Genomic DNA, 13172 nt, shown 5'->3' with positions numbered 1-13172 from the left:
TTAAAAAAAAAAAAATGATGGGCTGAAATTCACTCTGTAACATTTAGAGACTGGTCTATGCAAAGGATTAAAAAATACTACAGGGCCAGTTTGGTTTAGCTGAAGGAGCAGGAAATTAGGAAATACCTAATTTTTGTTTAATTGGCTAGACAAGCTCTAATATTTCCTTTAATCTTCTCCACCATGGAGAACTCAAACCTTAAAGTCTAACATGAGAGGCCTTCATGCTTTAAATTAAAGATGGTGTTTCTTAGTGTATGGTCCACAGAACTACTCTTGGATGTTTTTTAAAAGCAAACATTCGTGGGTCCCAACCAAGTTCTACTGAATGAGAGTTCCAGGAATACGGCCATGCAATCAGCATTTTGACAGACCTGAGAATTCTGATGCACACATGGGTTTAAACCAACTGCCCGAAGGTAGGATGAGATAATAGTTAAAATTATATAATGATGTATTTTCAGTTCATTCCAATTAGCAAACATTTATTAAGCACTAATCTCTTGTGAGTAAAAATTATACATATATATGTATATACATATACATATATATAATTATGTATATATACATATATATACATATACACACACACACATCTTCAAAGGCAAGCAGCATACAATAAACTTATTTTCAGAGCATAATCTATTATGTACAATAATCATCTACAAATGTCTGGAAACACAATGTCTGGAATCCCAAGAAAATAGTCTGTTATTGTGCAGATTAGCAGTAAACTTCTGACTTTGATTTAGTGTGTTGAACTTACTATTTTTTTATTTATTTAATTTTTTTTAATGTTTATTTATTTTTGAGACAGAGAGAGACAGAGCATGAACGGGGGAGGGTCAGAGAGAGAGGGAGACACAGAATCCGAAACAGACTCCAGGCTCTGAGCAGTCAGCTCAGAGCCCGACGCGGGGCTCGAACTCACAGACCGTGAGATCATGACCTGAGCCGAAATCGGATGCTTAACTGACTGAGCCACCCAGGTGCCCCGAACTTATTATTAGAAATGTAACTGAGTACTGCTTAAAAACAGACTAGAAACTAGCCTTTGGCTTACCCTCCTTCAACGTCCTCAAACTGTGTCTCTGCCTCTGAGCACCTCAACACCCCAGCCACAATCATCTCTTCTTTCTTCAAACAGCAGAAGCACTAATTGTCTGAAACAATCGTGTCCACATGTACTTTTTTTTTTTTTTTTTACAGATTTTACTTTTATTTTATTTTATTAAAAAAATTTTTTTAACGTTTATTTATTTTTGAGACAGAGAGAGACAGAGCATGAATGGGGGAGGGTCAGAGAGAGGGAGACACAGAATCTGAAACAGGCTCCAGGCTCTGAGCTGTCAGCACAGAGCCCGACGTGGGGCTCGAACTCACGGACCGCGAGATCATGACCTGAGCCGAAGTCGGACGCTTAACCAACCGAGCCACCCAGGCGCCCCCAGATTTTACTTTTAAAGTTAATTTTTATGTAGTTTGAGAGAGAGAGAGAGAGAGAGAGTGAGTGAGCAAGATAGAGGGAGGGAGGGAATCCCAAGCAGGCTCCCAAGCCCCAGTGTGGGGCTCAAACTCAAACTGTGAGACCGTGACTTGAGCCAAAAAGAGAATCCAATGCTTAACCGACTGAGCCACCCAGGCGCCCCTAGATTTTACTATTAGATTCTAGAGGTTACACTTGTCTATAATTTCAGCGCATAAAATACACGCAAATCTTTAAAATACCGTATAATGTTTTATTAGAACTCTTCTTTGTAAGCTATTCCACATAATACTGCCTCTAATCCAACACCGATTTGGGGCATCAAATAGCCCATGGGTCTGTGATGCGGCATGATGCCACTTCCAATGCTTACTATTACAAATATTACTATTCCAATGCTTACTATTTGCTATTTATAAAGTCCTTAAGTGGATCAAACCCTGCAGTCAGCATTTAGTACACGAACTTATTAAATTCTCACTCACCTGCAATACGCATTATGATTCCTATCTGAATGAAAAAGACTGGAAACTGAGGCTTACGAGTTCAATCAACGCCACCCAAATCGCACACCTGGAGAGCGGCACGGCTGAAAAGTGTGGTCAGAGCGCATGCCTTATTTCTGCTCTGTCACACTACAGACTGAGGGATTTCGTTTTCTGTCAACGTCTTGAATTGGCGGCCAAGAACCCCAAAGCACACGGATCTCTATTTCCAGCGCATCCTTTGGACACTAGTTTTTACACCTTTAACGCACACGCACACCCCCCCCCCCACACACACACACACACTCGGAAGCATCGCTAAAAGTAAGCCTTCCCACACCTAAACAATCAGGTCGAGCTCCTTGAGACAAACGGATCCTGTTAAATGACTGCAGACAGCAAAGGGCTCTGAATTCTATCGCTGTGCTACACGCTATTCATCTCGGGCGGCCTTTCAGCTTCTCCTTAAACACAACTGAACAGCTCAGAGGGCATCGCTTGAAAGTTCACAAGAGGCTCGGAGACACCTTTGCCCCAAGCCACGACTGATCATTAAGCACCAGAAACACTCGTGCACGTATGTAGGCGCGGAAAGTTGAAAAACCTGGACGTTGCAGACCAGGGAAGTTTTTTTTCTTTTTTTCTTAACATCGTACTTTGTCAGTTTCGTTCTCCAGAAAACAAACCAAGTGCGAGTTGACTGTGGTCACAGCTGCCTGCACTTGGGGAGGCCGGACTGGGAGATGCTAAGTCACACCTGTTGGGTGGTGGCAGTCATTCCAAGCACCAGCTGGGACAGTAATTAAAAGGAACCCTCCATTCACAGCCTACCTGGGGTGTTCAACAGCCTGGACATCTTGCAGAAGTAGGAGACGTACTGCTCGCAGTGCTCAGCGCTGCTGGTGACGGCACTGATCTGGTCCATGGAGGCGCTGTAAACGAGCTGCGTCACGGAGTATTTTTCTGGGCTGTAGCCCGCCACCGTGGTCTGCATCTGCAAATCGTGAGACACGATGGTCCACACTTTGTCCTCTGTGGGGAGAAACATAACGACGAAAACGGGTCGTTAGGACGCAAATGCTTCCGCAAGCGGCAGAAAATAATTGGGCTCCACCTTCCCTGACTCAACGTAGAACAGGGTTGAGGACAGCTAACCTTAAACTTCTATCCGAGAAGTCTTGCTTGTATAGACAAAGTAGAAAGAAATGGGTTGGTTTTTTTTTTTTTTAGTGTTTATTTATTTTTGAGAGGGAGAGAGAGCGAGAATGCAAGCATGAGCGGGGGAGGGGCAGGGAGACAGGGGGGCAGAGGATCCCAAGTGGGCTCTACGCTGAGAGCAGAGAGCCCGATGTGGGGCTCGCACTCACCAACTGTGGGATCATGACTTGAGCTCAAGTCAGACGCTCAAGCGACTGAGCCCCCGGGTGTCCCGAAATATTTATTATTAAGAACAAATGCAAGATACCTCCGGAACACACAGAACGGACAGCTTGTGTCTCCCGTTGACACTAATATCCACAGCCCGCTATGTTCCCACTCCTTCCTGACGCTCTAACCCATCACACCTCTGATACAACAGTATCTGTGCTTTCTGAAAGGAACTGTGCTCTCTCAGGCCTCAGAATCTTTGTCTATGCTGTTTGCGCTCATCAGAAAACGCACCCTCCTCTTGTCAACAAATATTTTCACCTGACCTTTTGGATGAACTTGGATCCTGCATCTTGTTATTGAAATGCTCTATACCTGGGCAACCACACAAATGAGTAATTACCTTGATGTTTTGGACCCTGAAAATTTCCATGTGCGAAAAGGAGAAGCAAACGTAAGGTTGATGAGTCTGAAATATAACCCTATGTACTCTTGAATTTGAATTAGAAGCATCACTATGAACCCATAATTTTTCTTTTTTAAAAATGTAGACCTACGTCTTAGCTCCGACCACTGGAAAAGGCCCCAAACAAGGACAACCTGTGGCACCAGATTGTCATCACCCAATAGGATTTTTCATTAAGAGAAAACCGGGCTGCCAGGTGAAGTGACTGATTCCGGGGCTGAAAATGTACAAGATAAGCCTGGAACGTAACGTCACATAGAAACAAATGAGCTACTGGAAACGGAGGGCAGCTCAAAGCCCCCCCGGAACAGAGAAGGATGATTTTAACATCACTAAGAATCTCCTGCAATGGAATAAAATACATCTGGTATGTTTAATTCCAGGCGTTCATGAAAATAAAACGAAATGTCCAATTGTGGGAAATGCCAGGTAACTAACTCATTGTTTTGAATTTTAGGAAATAAGGACAAAGAATCAAGCATCTAGTCTACCTTACCTGCATGTTCTGTAACACAATTAACGGTCTCTTTACGGACGTATTTCAGCTCATACATGAAGATTAACTGAGGGAACCAGAGGACCTTCGTTTGGGAACTTCTGACAAGAAGGAGCTAAGCAACGGTACTCACGGCTCGTACTACAACCACAAGCACAACCAGAGGAGCTGTGCCTTCTGGTGGGATTGGAACACAACGCTGCATGGCAGGCAGTGTTGGCCCACATCAAACCTGACTTTCATCGCGCTTACAGTCCTCACTGCCAGCTCCTAGGACATACAGGGGGAAGGGACTGTGTTAAGTGAGATCCGAGGGAAGAGTCCACAAAATCTCCGCAGTGTGAAGCTCTACAGGTTACGCAATCTAGTTTCTTCCACAAATAAATAAGTTACAAGGGAACAGAGATTAAAAGAGACTTTCTGACCTAGTCCCTCACGTAGTTTTCCTTATTTCAGCAAATGACAACTCAGTTCTTCCAGCTGCTCGGGACAGGAGCCTCGGAGTTCCCGTTACATCCCCCACCCCCCTTCTTCGACACGCATCATCCAACCTCTCCGTGGATCCTGTCTGCTCTGCCTTCTACATTTGAGATCTGGGTGCACCTGACCTCCACCTCCCCACCGGTTCTGGTCAAAGCCCCCACCTCCTGCTGCCCACATCTCACAATCCCTTCCACCCCTCCCCTGCTTCCACCCCTGCACTCTCACACCTACCCTCCACACAGAAGCCACGCTGAGCCTTTCCAAAATACGCCAAACTCGGATACTCTGCTCAGAGCCCTCACGTGGCCCGGGGTTTTGCTCAGTAAAAGACTAGTTGTTGAAACAGCCAGAGGTTCTCCGCGATCCAGCTCTACCTTGCCCTATTCCCTCCTGCTCTCCAAATGTCCCCCTTGTTTGTGGAGCTCCAGCCACACCGAGCTGCTTGCATCCCTCAAGCCTGCCGGCCAGCCCATCTTGGAGCCCGTGCTCTAGCTCTTTCCTTAGATAGCAGCAGGAGTCACCCCTCCTCCTCCTGAGGTCTGCCCTGAAGCCAACTTCTCCTTTGCTGAGCCCCTCCTCCACCACAGCTGCTTCCTATCTCCTCGTCCGGCTTTGTTTTCTCCATAGTATTTATCCCTCTCCGGCTGAGTGCCCATTTTCATTTTGTCTGTCCGTCTACGTTAGAAGAGGAGGAGGAAGGGGTTGTTTCCTTTTTTTGACAGAGAGAGAGCCAGGAAGGGAGAGAGAACGAGGGAGACACAGAATCCGAAGCAGGCTCCAGGCTCTGAGCTGTCAACACAGAGCCCGATGCGGGGCTCAAACTCACAAATCGTGAGATCATGACCGGAGCCAAAGTCAGATGCTTAACTCACTGAGCCACCCAGGTGCCCCAGGAAGAGGTTGTTTTCAATGCTGTATGCACAGTGGTTAGAATAGTCATTACACATAAGAGACCTTGACAATACATTCATTGAATAAAACGAATTAAAAAAACATAAATAGAACACAACCTGATCCAGGAACTTCTTAAATCACTTTGGTTCAAGTTCTGGCTCTGACCTTCCTCAGGGACCCTGGGCGAGTCACGTCGTTCTAAACCATAATTTCCCTTCATCAGTTACAATGTGCCTCTGTATTAGAATCCTTTCCACTTTGCTCTTCTGAAACCAACTAAAGCAAGTTCAAGTACGGTGCCCATGTAGTAACACGTTTTCCATGGGATAGGATGATCGTTTTCCACGTTCACCTTTGGCCTGATCAGAACTGTCTTCCTTCAGCTGCTCTGATGCAGCAACAAAATACAATGTGTTCTAGTAATTCTGTCTCTGACATGATTCTGACCGCAAACGGATTGTCACCTATATCCAGACCTTCGCATTTACCTTCACCTAAGTAAAGATCTGTTAATTAAATACGGTGAACTTTATCTCTTTTCTGTTAAAATCAGCCTCTAGTATAGAGTTCTCAAATGTTTGACACTACTTGCTATTTACTTACAAAAAAAAAAAAAAAAAAAAAATCCTTACCAGGACCATGTCTTTGTTCTATGGCAATATTCCAATATTCCATGACTTTCATTCTTTAACTCATAATGAAACAGCATTCTACTCTGACCCTTTCTCAAGTATCATAAGCCCCTTTTTAATTTACACAAAATGATGTTCATAAAGGCAAACATTAATTAAACAAGTAAAATAAAATGGTCACCCATTACGGTCTCTGTCAATAACTTTAAAAATATTAACCAATATGTTAATATTGATGAGTTGCTAACATTTTGGTTCCAGTGACTGCTTGGCCCTAAACCCTACACCCACGCATTTGAGCACACACATTTCTGTGCCAATCTTCTGGGCAACACGGTCTTTATATTTGTTTCATAGCCCATTCGCTCATTCGACAAACAGTACTGAGTATCCACTATGGATCAGATATGGATCTAGGCACTAGGGGAACCACAGAGGAAAAAAAAATTCTAAGTGTTTGCAGTTTATGTTCTTGTATTCTAGTGGGGAAAAAAACCCAGATAATAAACAAAAAAATTAAAATATCATATGTAGTTAGCAATTGATAATGGTGAGAAAAACTACATCGGAGAATGGAAGAGTAGGCTATGCGTAGATTGCAGTTTTAAAAATTTTAAGTATAATTGATATGCGATGCCCTATTAGCTTCAGGTATATATCATAGTGACTCGATATTTTGATACATTGTGAAATGATCTCCATGGCAAGTCTAGTTACCACCTGTCACCATACTGAGTAATTACAATATTATCGACTCTATTCCCTATGCTGTACATTACATCCCCATGGTTTCCTTATTTTGTAACAGGAAGTTTGTAGCTCTTAATTCCCTTCAATTATTTTGCCCATCCCCCTGCCCCAACCCATACAGTAACCAAGTTTGTTTCCTGAATCTGGGAGTCTGTTTCTGTTTTGTTTCTTTTGTTTTTTTAGATTCCACATATAAGTGGTTTCACATATAAGTGAAATCATATGGTATTTTTCTTTGTCTGATTGCATTTTCAGTTTTATTTATTTTTTTAATGTTTACCTATTTTTGAGACAGAGACAGAGCATGAACAGGGGAGGGGCAGAGAGAGAGGGAGACACAGAATCTGAAACAGGCTCCAGGCTCTGAGTTGTCAGCACAGAGCCCGACGCGGGGCTCAGACCCACGAACTGTGAGATCATGACCTGAGCCGAGGTCAGATGCTTAACCGACTGAGCCACCCAGGTGCCCCTGTCTGACTGCATTTTTAAAGACCGAGGACAGCATAACAAGCCTCACTACGTGACATCTGAATAAATAAGATCATTGTCCAACAAGCCGCGTGAATGTCCGGGTAAAAGTATTCCAGACAGAGAAAGTGCAAATGAAAACGTTCTGGCTTGGGAATATTTCTGGTGTTGTTCAGGTATACAAGGAGGCCAGTGAGTGAGGAAGGAAAGAATAGCAGGAATTAAAGTTCAAGGTGTCATGGGGATGGGGGAGGTGTGTGACCCCAAAGTGAAATGGAAAGTCCTTGGCACAGGAAGGTTTGGAGCAAGTTAATGCAGCATGCTTAAACTTATTCTCTGACATACTATCCTTTATTTCAATAAAATTATATACTTCAGAAGGCTTGAAAAACGTGTGTGTGCATAGATAGATAAAGATTTAAAACTTTTTACATTGTCATGGCATTATAAAAGGAAATCTGTAAACTCTATTTTAATGGCAAAAAGCAATTACTGTTGATGCATCTTGCAAATTATTTTTTAATGCTTGCCTATTACACATCGCAATGGCTCCTTTGGAGCCATTAAATCTTAAGTGACAAATGGATATTAACAATTTTGCAGATATCCACCATCTAGAAGAAAGTTATACTGCAGAGAGTTTCCTTGGCTAGTATCATAAGTGAAAAATTAAGAATCCTATTCCCATATTTGTAATGTGTTTATATACAACTTATATAATCTGTATTATCAGGTATGGGTGTAATGCAAATAGAAACCACTATGTATGGCTGTTTCATTTTTATGAAGAAGCAATTGATAAGCGAGTGTATTTCAAATACTCTCTTTGGATTAGTGTGTTATGAAAGTGCCTTCTGTGATTGCTGAGAGCTTACTCTCTGTCTCATCACGTAATCACATTTTTAAAAACTGTCACACTGTACAATGTTTTCAATACAGACAATATAATGATATTTTTCAAATACTGGGAAACATACGGAGCATACTGTGGAAACACATCCCTCTCCTTGGCAGTAAACAGGGTCTTCAAGATTACCCAGCTTAGTTATATTGACATGAGGACGTTAGAAATCTCTGCTACCTATGCCAGTGACCCCACATCCTTATCCTATCTGTTAATTCTCAAGTAATTCACTTCATGAGGACTCAAGTCGTCGTATGGCTGAAGTTCTGACCAGGAACTGATAGTCAGGAGATGACCAGTGGAAAAAAAGCAAAGAACAACTCCTCCCAGGATATAACCAATTTCTTTACCACGTATAGGCTATTTTTGACTCTTTTCTATGCTACCCATATACAATCTGAAGTTCACATTATAGAGCATATTGTATTAAAAGTCCAGTTGGAGCTGAATCCAGTAGAAAAAAGAAATTTGTGTGTCCTATACATTTGCATATGCATCTAAGGGTTTTTGATTTTCAAACAATATCACCGGTACTGGTTGAGGACTCATTTGTTCATCTGAGAGCTTTTTTTTCTCACCTTTATTCATATGAACTCTGAAATAATCTTTAAAAAAAGAGACTATTGTAGACTACCTAAATTTAAAATGGTACATATAACTTAGAGGGGCATAACCAACATCAACTTGCAGTCCAAGTTCCTTACAAGTCCTTGTATCTATTACAGTTACACTTCAGGAATGACTTTGGGTTTCTCCCTCTTACGATAACACAATGGGAACTGAACTATCGTATACGTATCACCCAAGATTTTTCATATTATCCTCAAAGTTCTCCTCTAATAAACTGCATTCCAATAACTTTATCTGTGGCTGTGTTTGGGCACAGGAGTCTTAATGGCTCTTATCCTGATTCCGTCAAACAGTGGTTGAGCCTTAACTATGAACAAGATATGAGTAAGGATGGCCAATTAAATGCTACAGAAATTTCAGCCTTGGGGCTCCTGGGTGGTCCCGTCGGTTAAGTGTCCGACGTTGGATCAGGCCTTGATCTCACAGCCCATGAGTTCAAGCTCCGCGTCAAGCTCTGGGCTGACAGCTCAGAGCCTGGAACCTCCTTCGGATTCTGTGTCTCCCACTCTCTACCCTTCCTCCCTTGTTCTCTCTCTCTCTCTCTCTCTCTCTCAAAAATAAATGAACATAAAAAAAATTTGCAGCCTTATAGGAAGACATATCCAAGGCAGGAAGCCTAACATTCGAAGGAAGCCATGTTCTCATGTGAAAAATTTTGAATCCCAAATAACATCAACATAAACATCTTAGAGAACATCCATTGTGACCATCTTCTATTAGAGGTACAGAAGCCAAGTCTCAGGAGTGATAAGTCACTTGCCCAAATGACTATGAAGAGTTAGTGGCAAAATGATAGAGACTCTGTCTCCTAAATCTGGATTTAGTGCTCTTTTCACTCTTCATCCCTTTGACCCAGTGGTGACATGGTTGGTGACACATCAAAAAATGTATTGTCGGGGCGCCTGGGTGGCGCAGTCGGTTAAGCGTCCGACTTCAGCCAGGTCACGATCTCGCGGTCCGTGAGTTCGAGCCCCGCGTCAGGCTCTGGGCTGATGGCTCGGAGCCTGGAGCCTGTTTCCGATTCTGTGTCTCCCTCTCTCTCTGCCCCTCCCCTATTCATGCTCTGTCTCTCTCTGTCCCAAAAATAAATAAAAAACGTTGAAAAAAAAATTAAAAAAAAAAAATGTATTGTCTTCCCCACAGGAACCCACTAATTTTCAGAGAGCAGACTTTTATTTTTTAAATTTTTTTTTAATGTTTATTTTTGGGACAGAGAGAGACAGAGCATGAATGGGGGAGGGGCAGAGAGAGAGGGAGACACAGAATCGGAAGCAGGCTCCAGGCTCTGAGCCATCAGCCCAGAGCCTGACGCGGGGCTCGAACTCACGGACCGTGAGATCGTGACCTGAGCTGAAGTCGGATGCTTAACCGACTGAGCCACCCAGGCGCCCCGAGAGCAGACTTTTTAAATGACAACAATATACAACCTATTAAACATAGAAAAATGCCATAAAACAGTAATATAATTCAATATTGAACGCATTCACAGCTATTTATTGAGCTCCTGACCGTTTTCATCATGGTTAGGTTCTGGGGATATGAGAAGGACAAAGACTTGAATTCCTGTCCTCGACAAGCTTGTAGTCCATTGATGGAAAGAGAACAGTAAGCCTGGAATTACAAATCACAAACAAGTGCTAAAACAGAGATGTGCACAGGGCACCATGACACTGTGAGTTCCTACAGAAAGTCCACGTGGCCCAGGTTTAGAAAGCTGTGAAATGGCCAAGTAGGTATGGCACTGCCAGTGAATCAGAAAGGTTAAATAGTGATGAGCCACATGAAGGATAGGGTAAGACCCATTTTATTCTTCTTATAGTTAAGACCAAGTACTTTGGAGACAAAAAAGATTTAATGGGTGGGCTCTAGATCAATTGGAAATTGAAGGGTCTGGAATAGTGAAATATAAGATTCCAGAGCCCTGACAATTGTGCACGGGTTGGACGATCTAATGCATGGTCACAGGTAGGTGTTGAAAACCTGCGGAGATAAAAGATCAACTCATATTTTACAAGTATTTCTTCAAGGCCACGTATGACATACCTACAGCTAACATCACCTTCAACAGTGGAAAGTGGAAAGCTTTTCCTCTAAGATCATGGATGAGCCAAGGGGAATAAGATTAGGGACATATACGGGCTTAATTTAATGTTATATTTGATGTCATACTTCCTACTGTGGGTGTTGGATATAAGCTAGAAATATTTCACATGGAAACAAACGATCAAAGTATACCTTCTTTCACATAAACTTTAGATGAAGATCCAGATTTACAAAGTAATAATCTAGGAAATATTAGTGATTTTACCTGAGCTGTGTGTGCTTCACTAAGTCGCAAAATAATTTCTTAAATAGTGAGCCACCTGTAGTTAGTTGTTTAAAGTATTAATTTTTACAGAATTGTTTGTAACTCTTTCAGATAAAAAGACTCAGCATAAGGTTAGGCTGTAATACAGGTTTCTTTCTTTCTTTTTTTTTTTTCTTTTTTCTTTAGTCATTTGTAAGAGGATCTGTTTGAAAATCCCATCAGTCTTTCCAGAGTATAAGTTTGAAGACCATCCATTTCCTAGATCATTATTTTGTTTGGAAGACTTTCTCAATAAGTATAATCCTGCTGACATAATTTAAAGTATTAGCAATTCGGTATCACATTTTGCTCCCTCCCAGTACCTATTGTGAGAGCATTCCAAGCATCTCTGTAGCCTAGCCTCCAATGACATAGGGGCCATTTCACCATGGCGGGCTGGGGTGGTTCGAGCCATTCACAATGGTAGCTCCGTACGGGCTCAGAAGGCATAAGCAGCTCTCATCCCGTGTGGAGAAATCAGGTATGTAAAGCAGATGGGGCCTCTGCAGGAAGCACCGGGAAAATGAGCTAAAAGTACAGATGACGTTCTGCGGGTGGTGGAAAGTGTTGATCATTTTCATGCTCACAATTCCAGCCCAAAGATGGATGACAAATCGAGTGCTGTGAACATGTAGACATACTGGGTGGATGATTCTCACCCACCTGAAGAACAATTTGGAGCTTCTTTGTGTCTTTTTACTAAGAAGGCATTAGCTATTCTCTGGGAAGAGGGATATTTGCTAATGGTTTTGTTCCATCGTAGGGACGTTAAAATTCTTTCACAATACGGCCGGAGTTATTGACTGCATTTCTGTCAGCACTTAGACAAGCTAACCTTCCCTCCCCTTTGCACTCACACTAGGTAGAGATGTGGTGCATGTGTTTGACCCTCATGAGTTCATCTCTGTGGCAACAAGGAGTTTTCTGCCCGGTGTGGCAAGAGAAAGCTGCTTTCTGGTTCTTGTTGCTTATAAGAGAAATTAGATTTTGATCTCAATTCCAACTTGGGACTAAGTAAATGTCACCCAGGATCAGTGACTGACCATTCCTGTGGACCTTTAAAGATAACACCTCCTGTTATTTTAAAAAATATCTTGAAACGTACTACATACTCTAGGCGGAAAAAAAAAAATCACTTGAAATAATGACCTCCCACTCTGGTCTACCTCTTGCTGGGCTCTGACGGGTGGCCCAGTCTCGGGGCCTGGCTGTCTCCTGTGCCTTCAAGGCATCTCCCCCTGGTCTCAGAACTAACTCTTTCACTTCTATTTAGTCTTGGCTCAAATGGCATATCTCCCTGAGGCCCACCCTGCCTGCCTTATTCAAAGTTACAACCCACACTGCCCCTCACCTTCTCCATTTGTTGTCCCAGAGCACATGTGGCCTTCTAACATAGTATATAGCTTACTTACTTACGATGCTTCTTTTGTGCTGTCTGCCTCTCCACCCCACCCCCATCTTCCTCAAAGCCTGTAAACTCCACTACGCTGGAGAATTTTTTTATACCTTTTTTTACTGGTGCATCTCAAATTCCGAGCAGTCTGCAAAAGTTCAATGCATATTGTGTTCATTATATACCTTATTCCTTTCTTCATTTAGTTTATAACAAACCTCTATCCCTATCATCTTTGATCATTCCTATAAAGTACCCATTTGAAATATAGTTCATGGGATTATAGATCACGCTAGAGCACTCGACAGTATTAAGCTTCAGAAAAACATTGCGCATTGAGAAAGTGTTTACAGGTGAAAAAATCAAAGCG

General features: G+C 42.5%; 1 protein-coding gene across 1 annotated transcript in view; it reads right to left on the bottom strand.

The window, feature by feature from the left end:
• The window catches only part of CNTNAP2 (contactin associated protein 2), a 1969961-nt gene that overhangs the window by 655484 nt on the left and 1301305 nt on the right, over nucleotides 1–13172 (bottom strand). The window contains exon 13 of the mRNA XM_060633381.3: nucleotides 2803–3003. Coding sequence (XP_060489364.1) covers nucleotides 2803–3003 — 201 coding nt within the window. The remainder of the gene's footprint in view (nucleotides 1–2802; nucleotides 3004–13172) is intronic.

This window comes from Panthera onca, chromosome A2, assembly GCF_046562875.1.
Source record: "Panthera onca isolate mPanOnc1 chromosome A2, mPanOnc1 haplotype 2, whole genome shotgun sequence".
NCBI classification, from domain to species: Eukaryota; Metazoa; Chordata; class Mammalia; order Carnivora; family Felidae; genus Panthera; species Panthera onca.
This window is presented reverse-complemented; position numbering and strand designations above follow the sequence as displayed.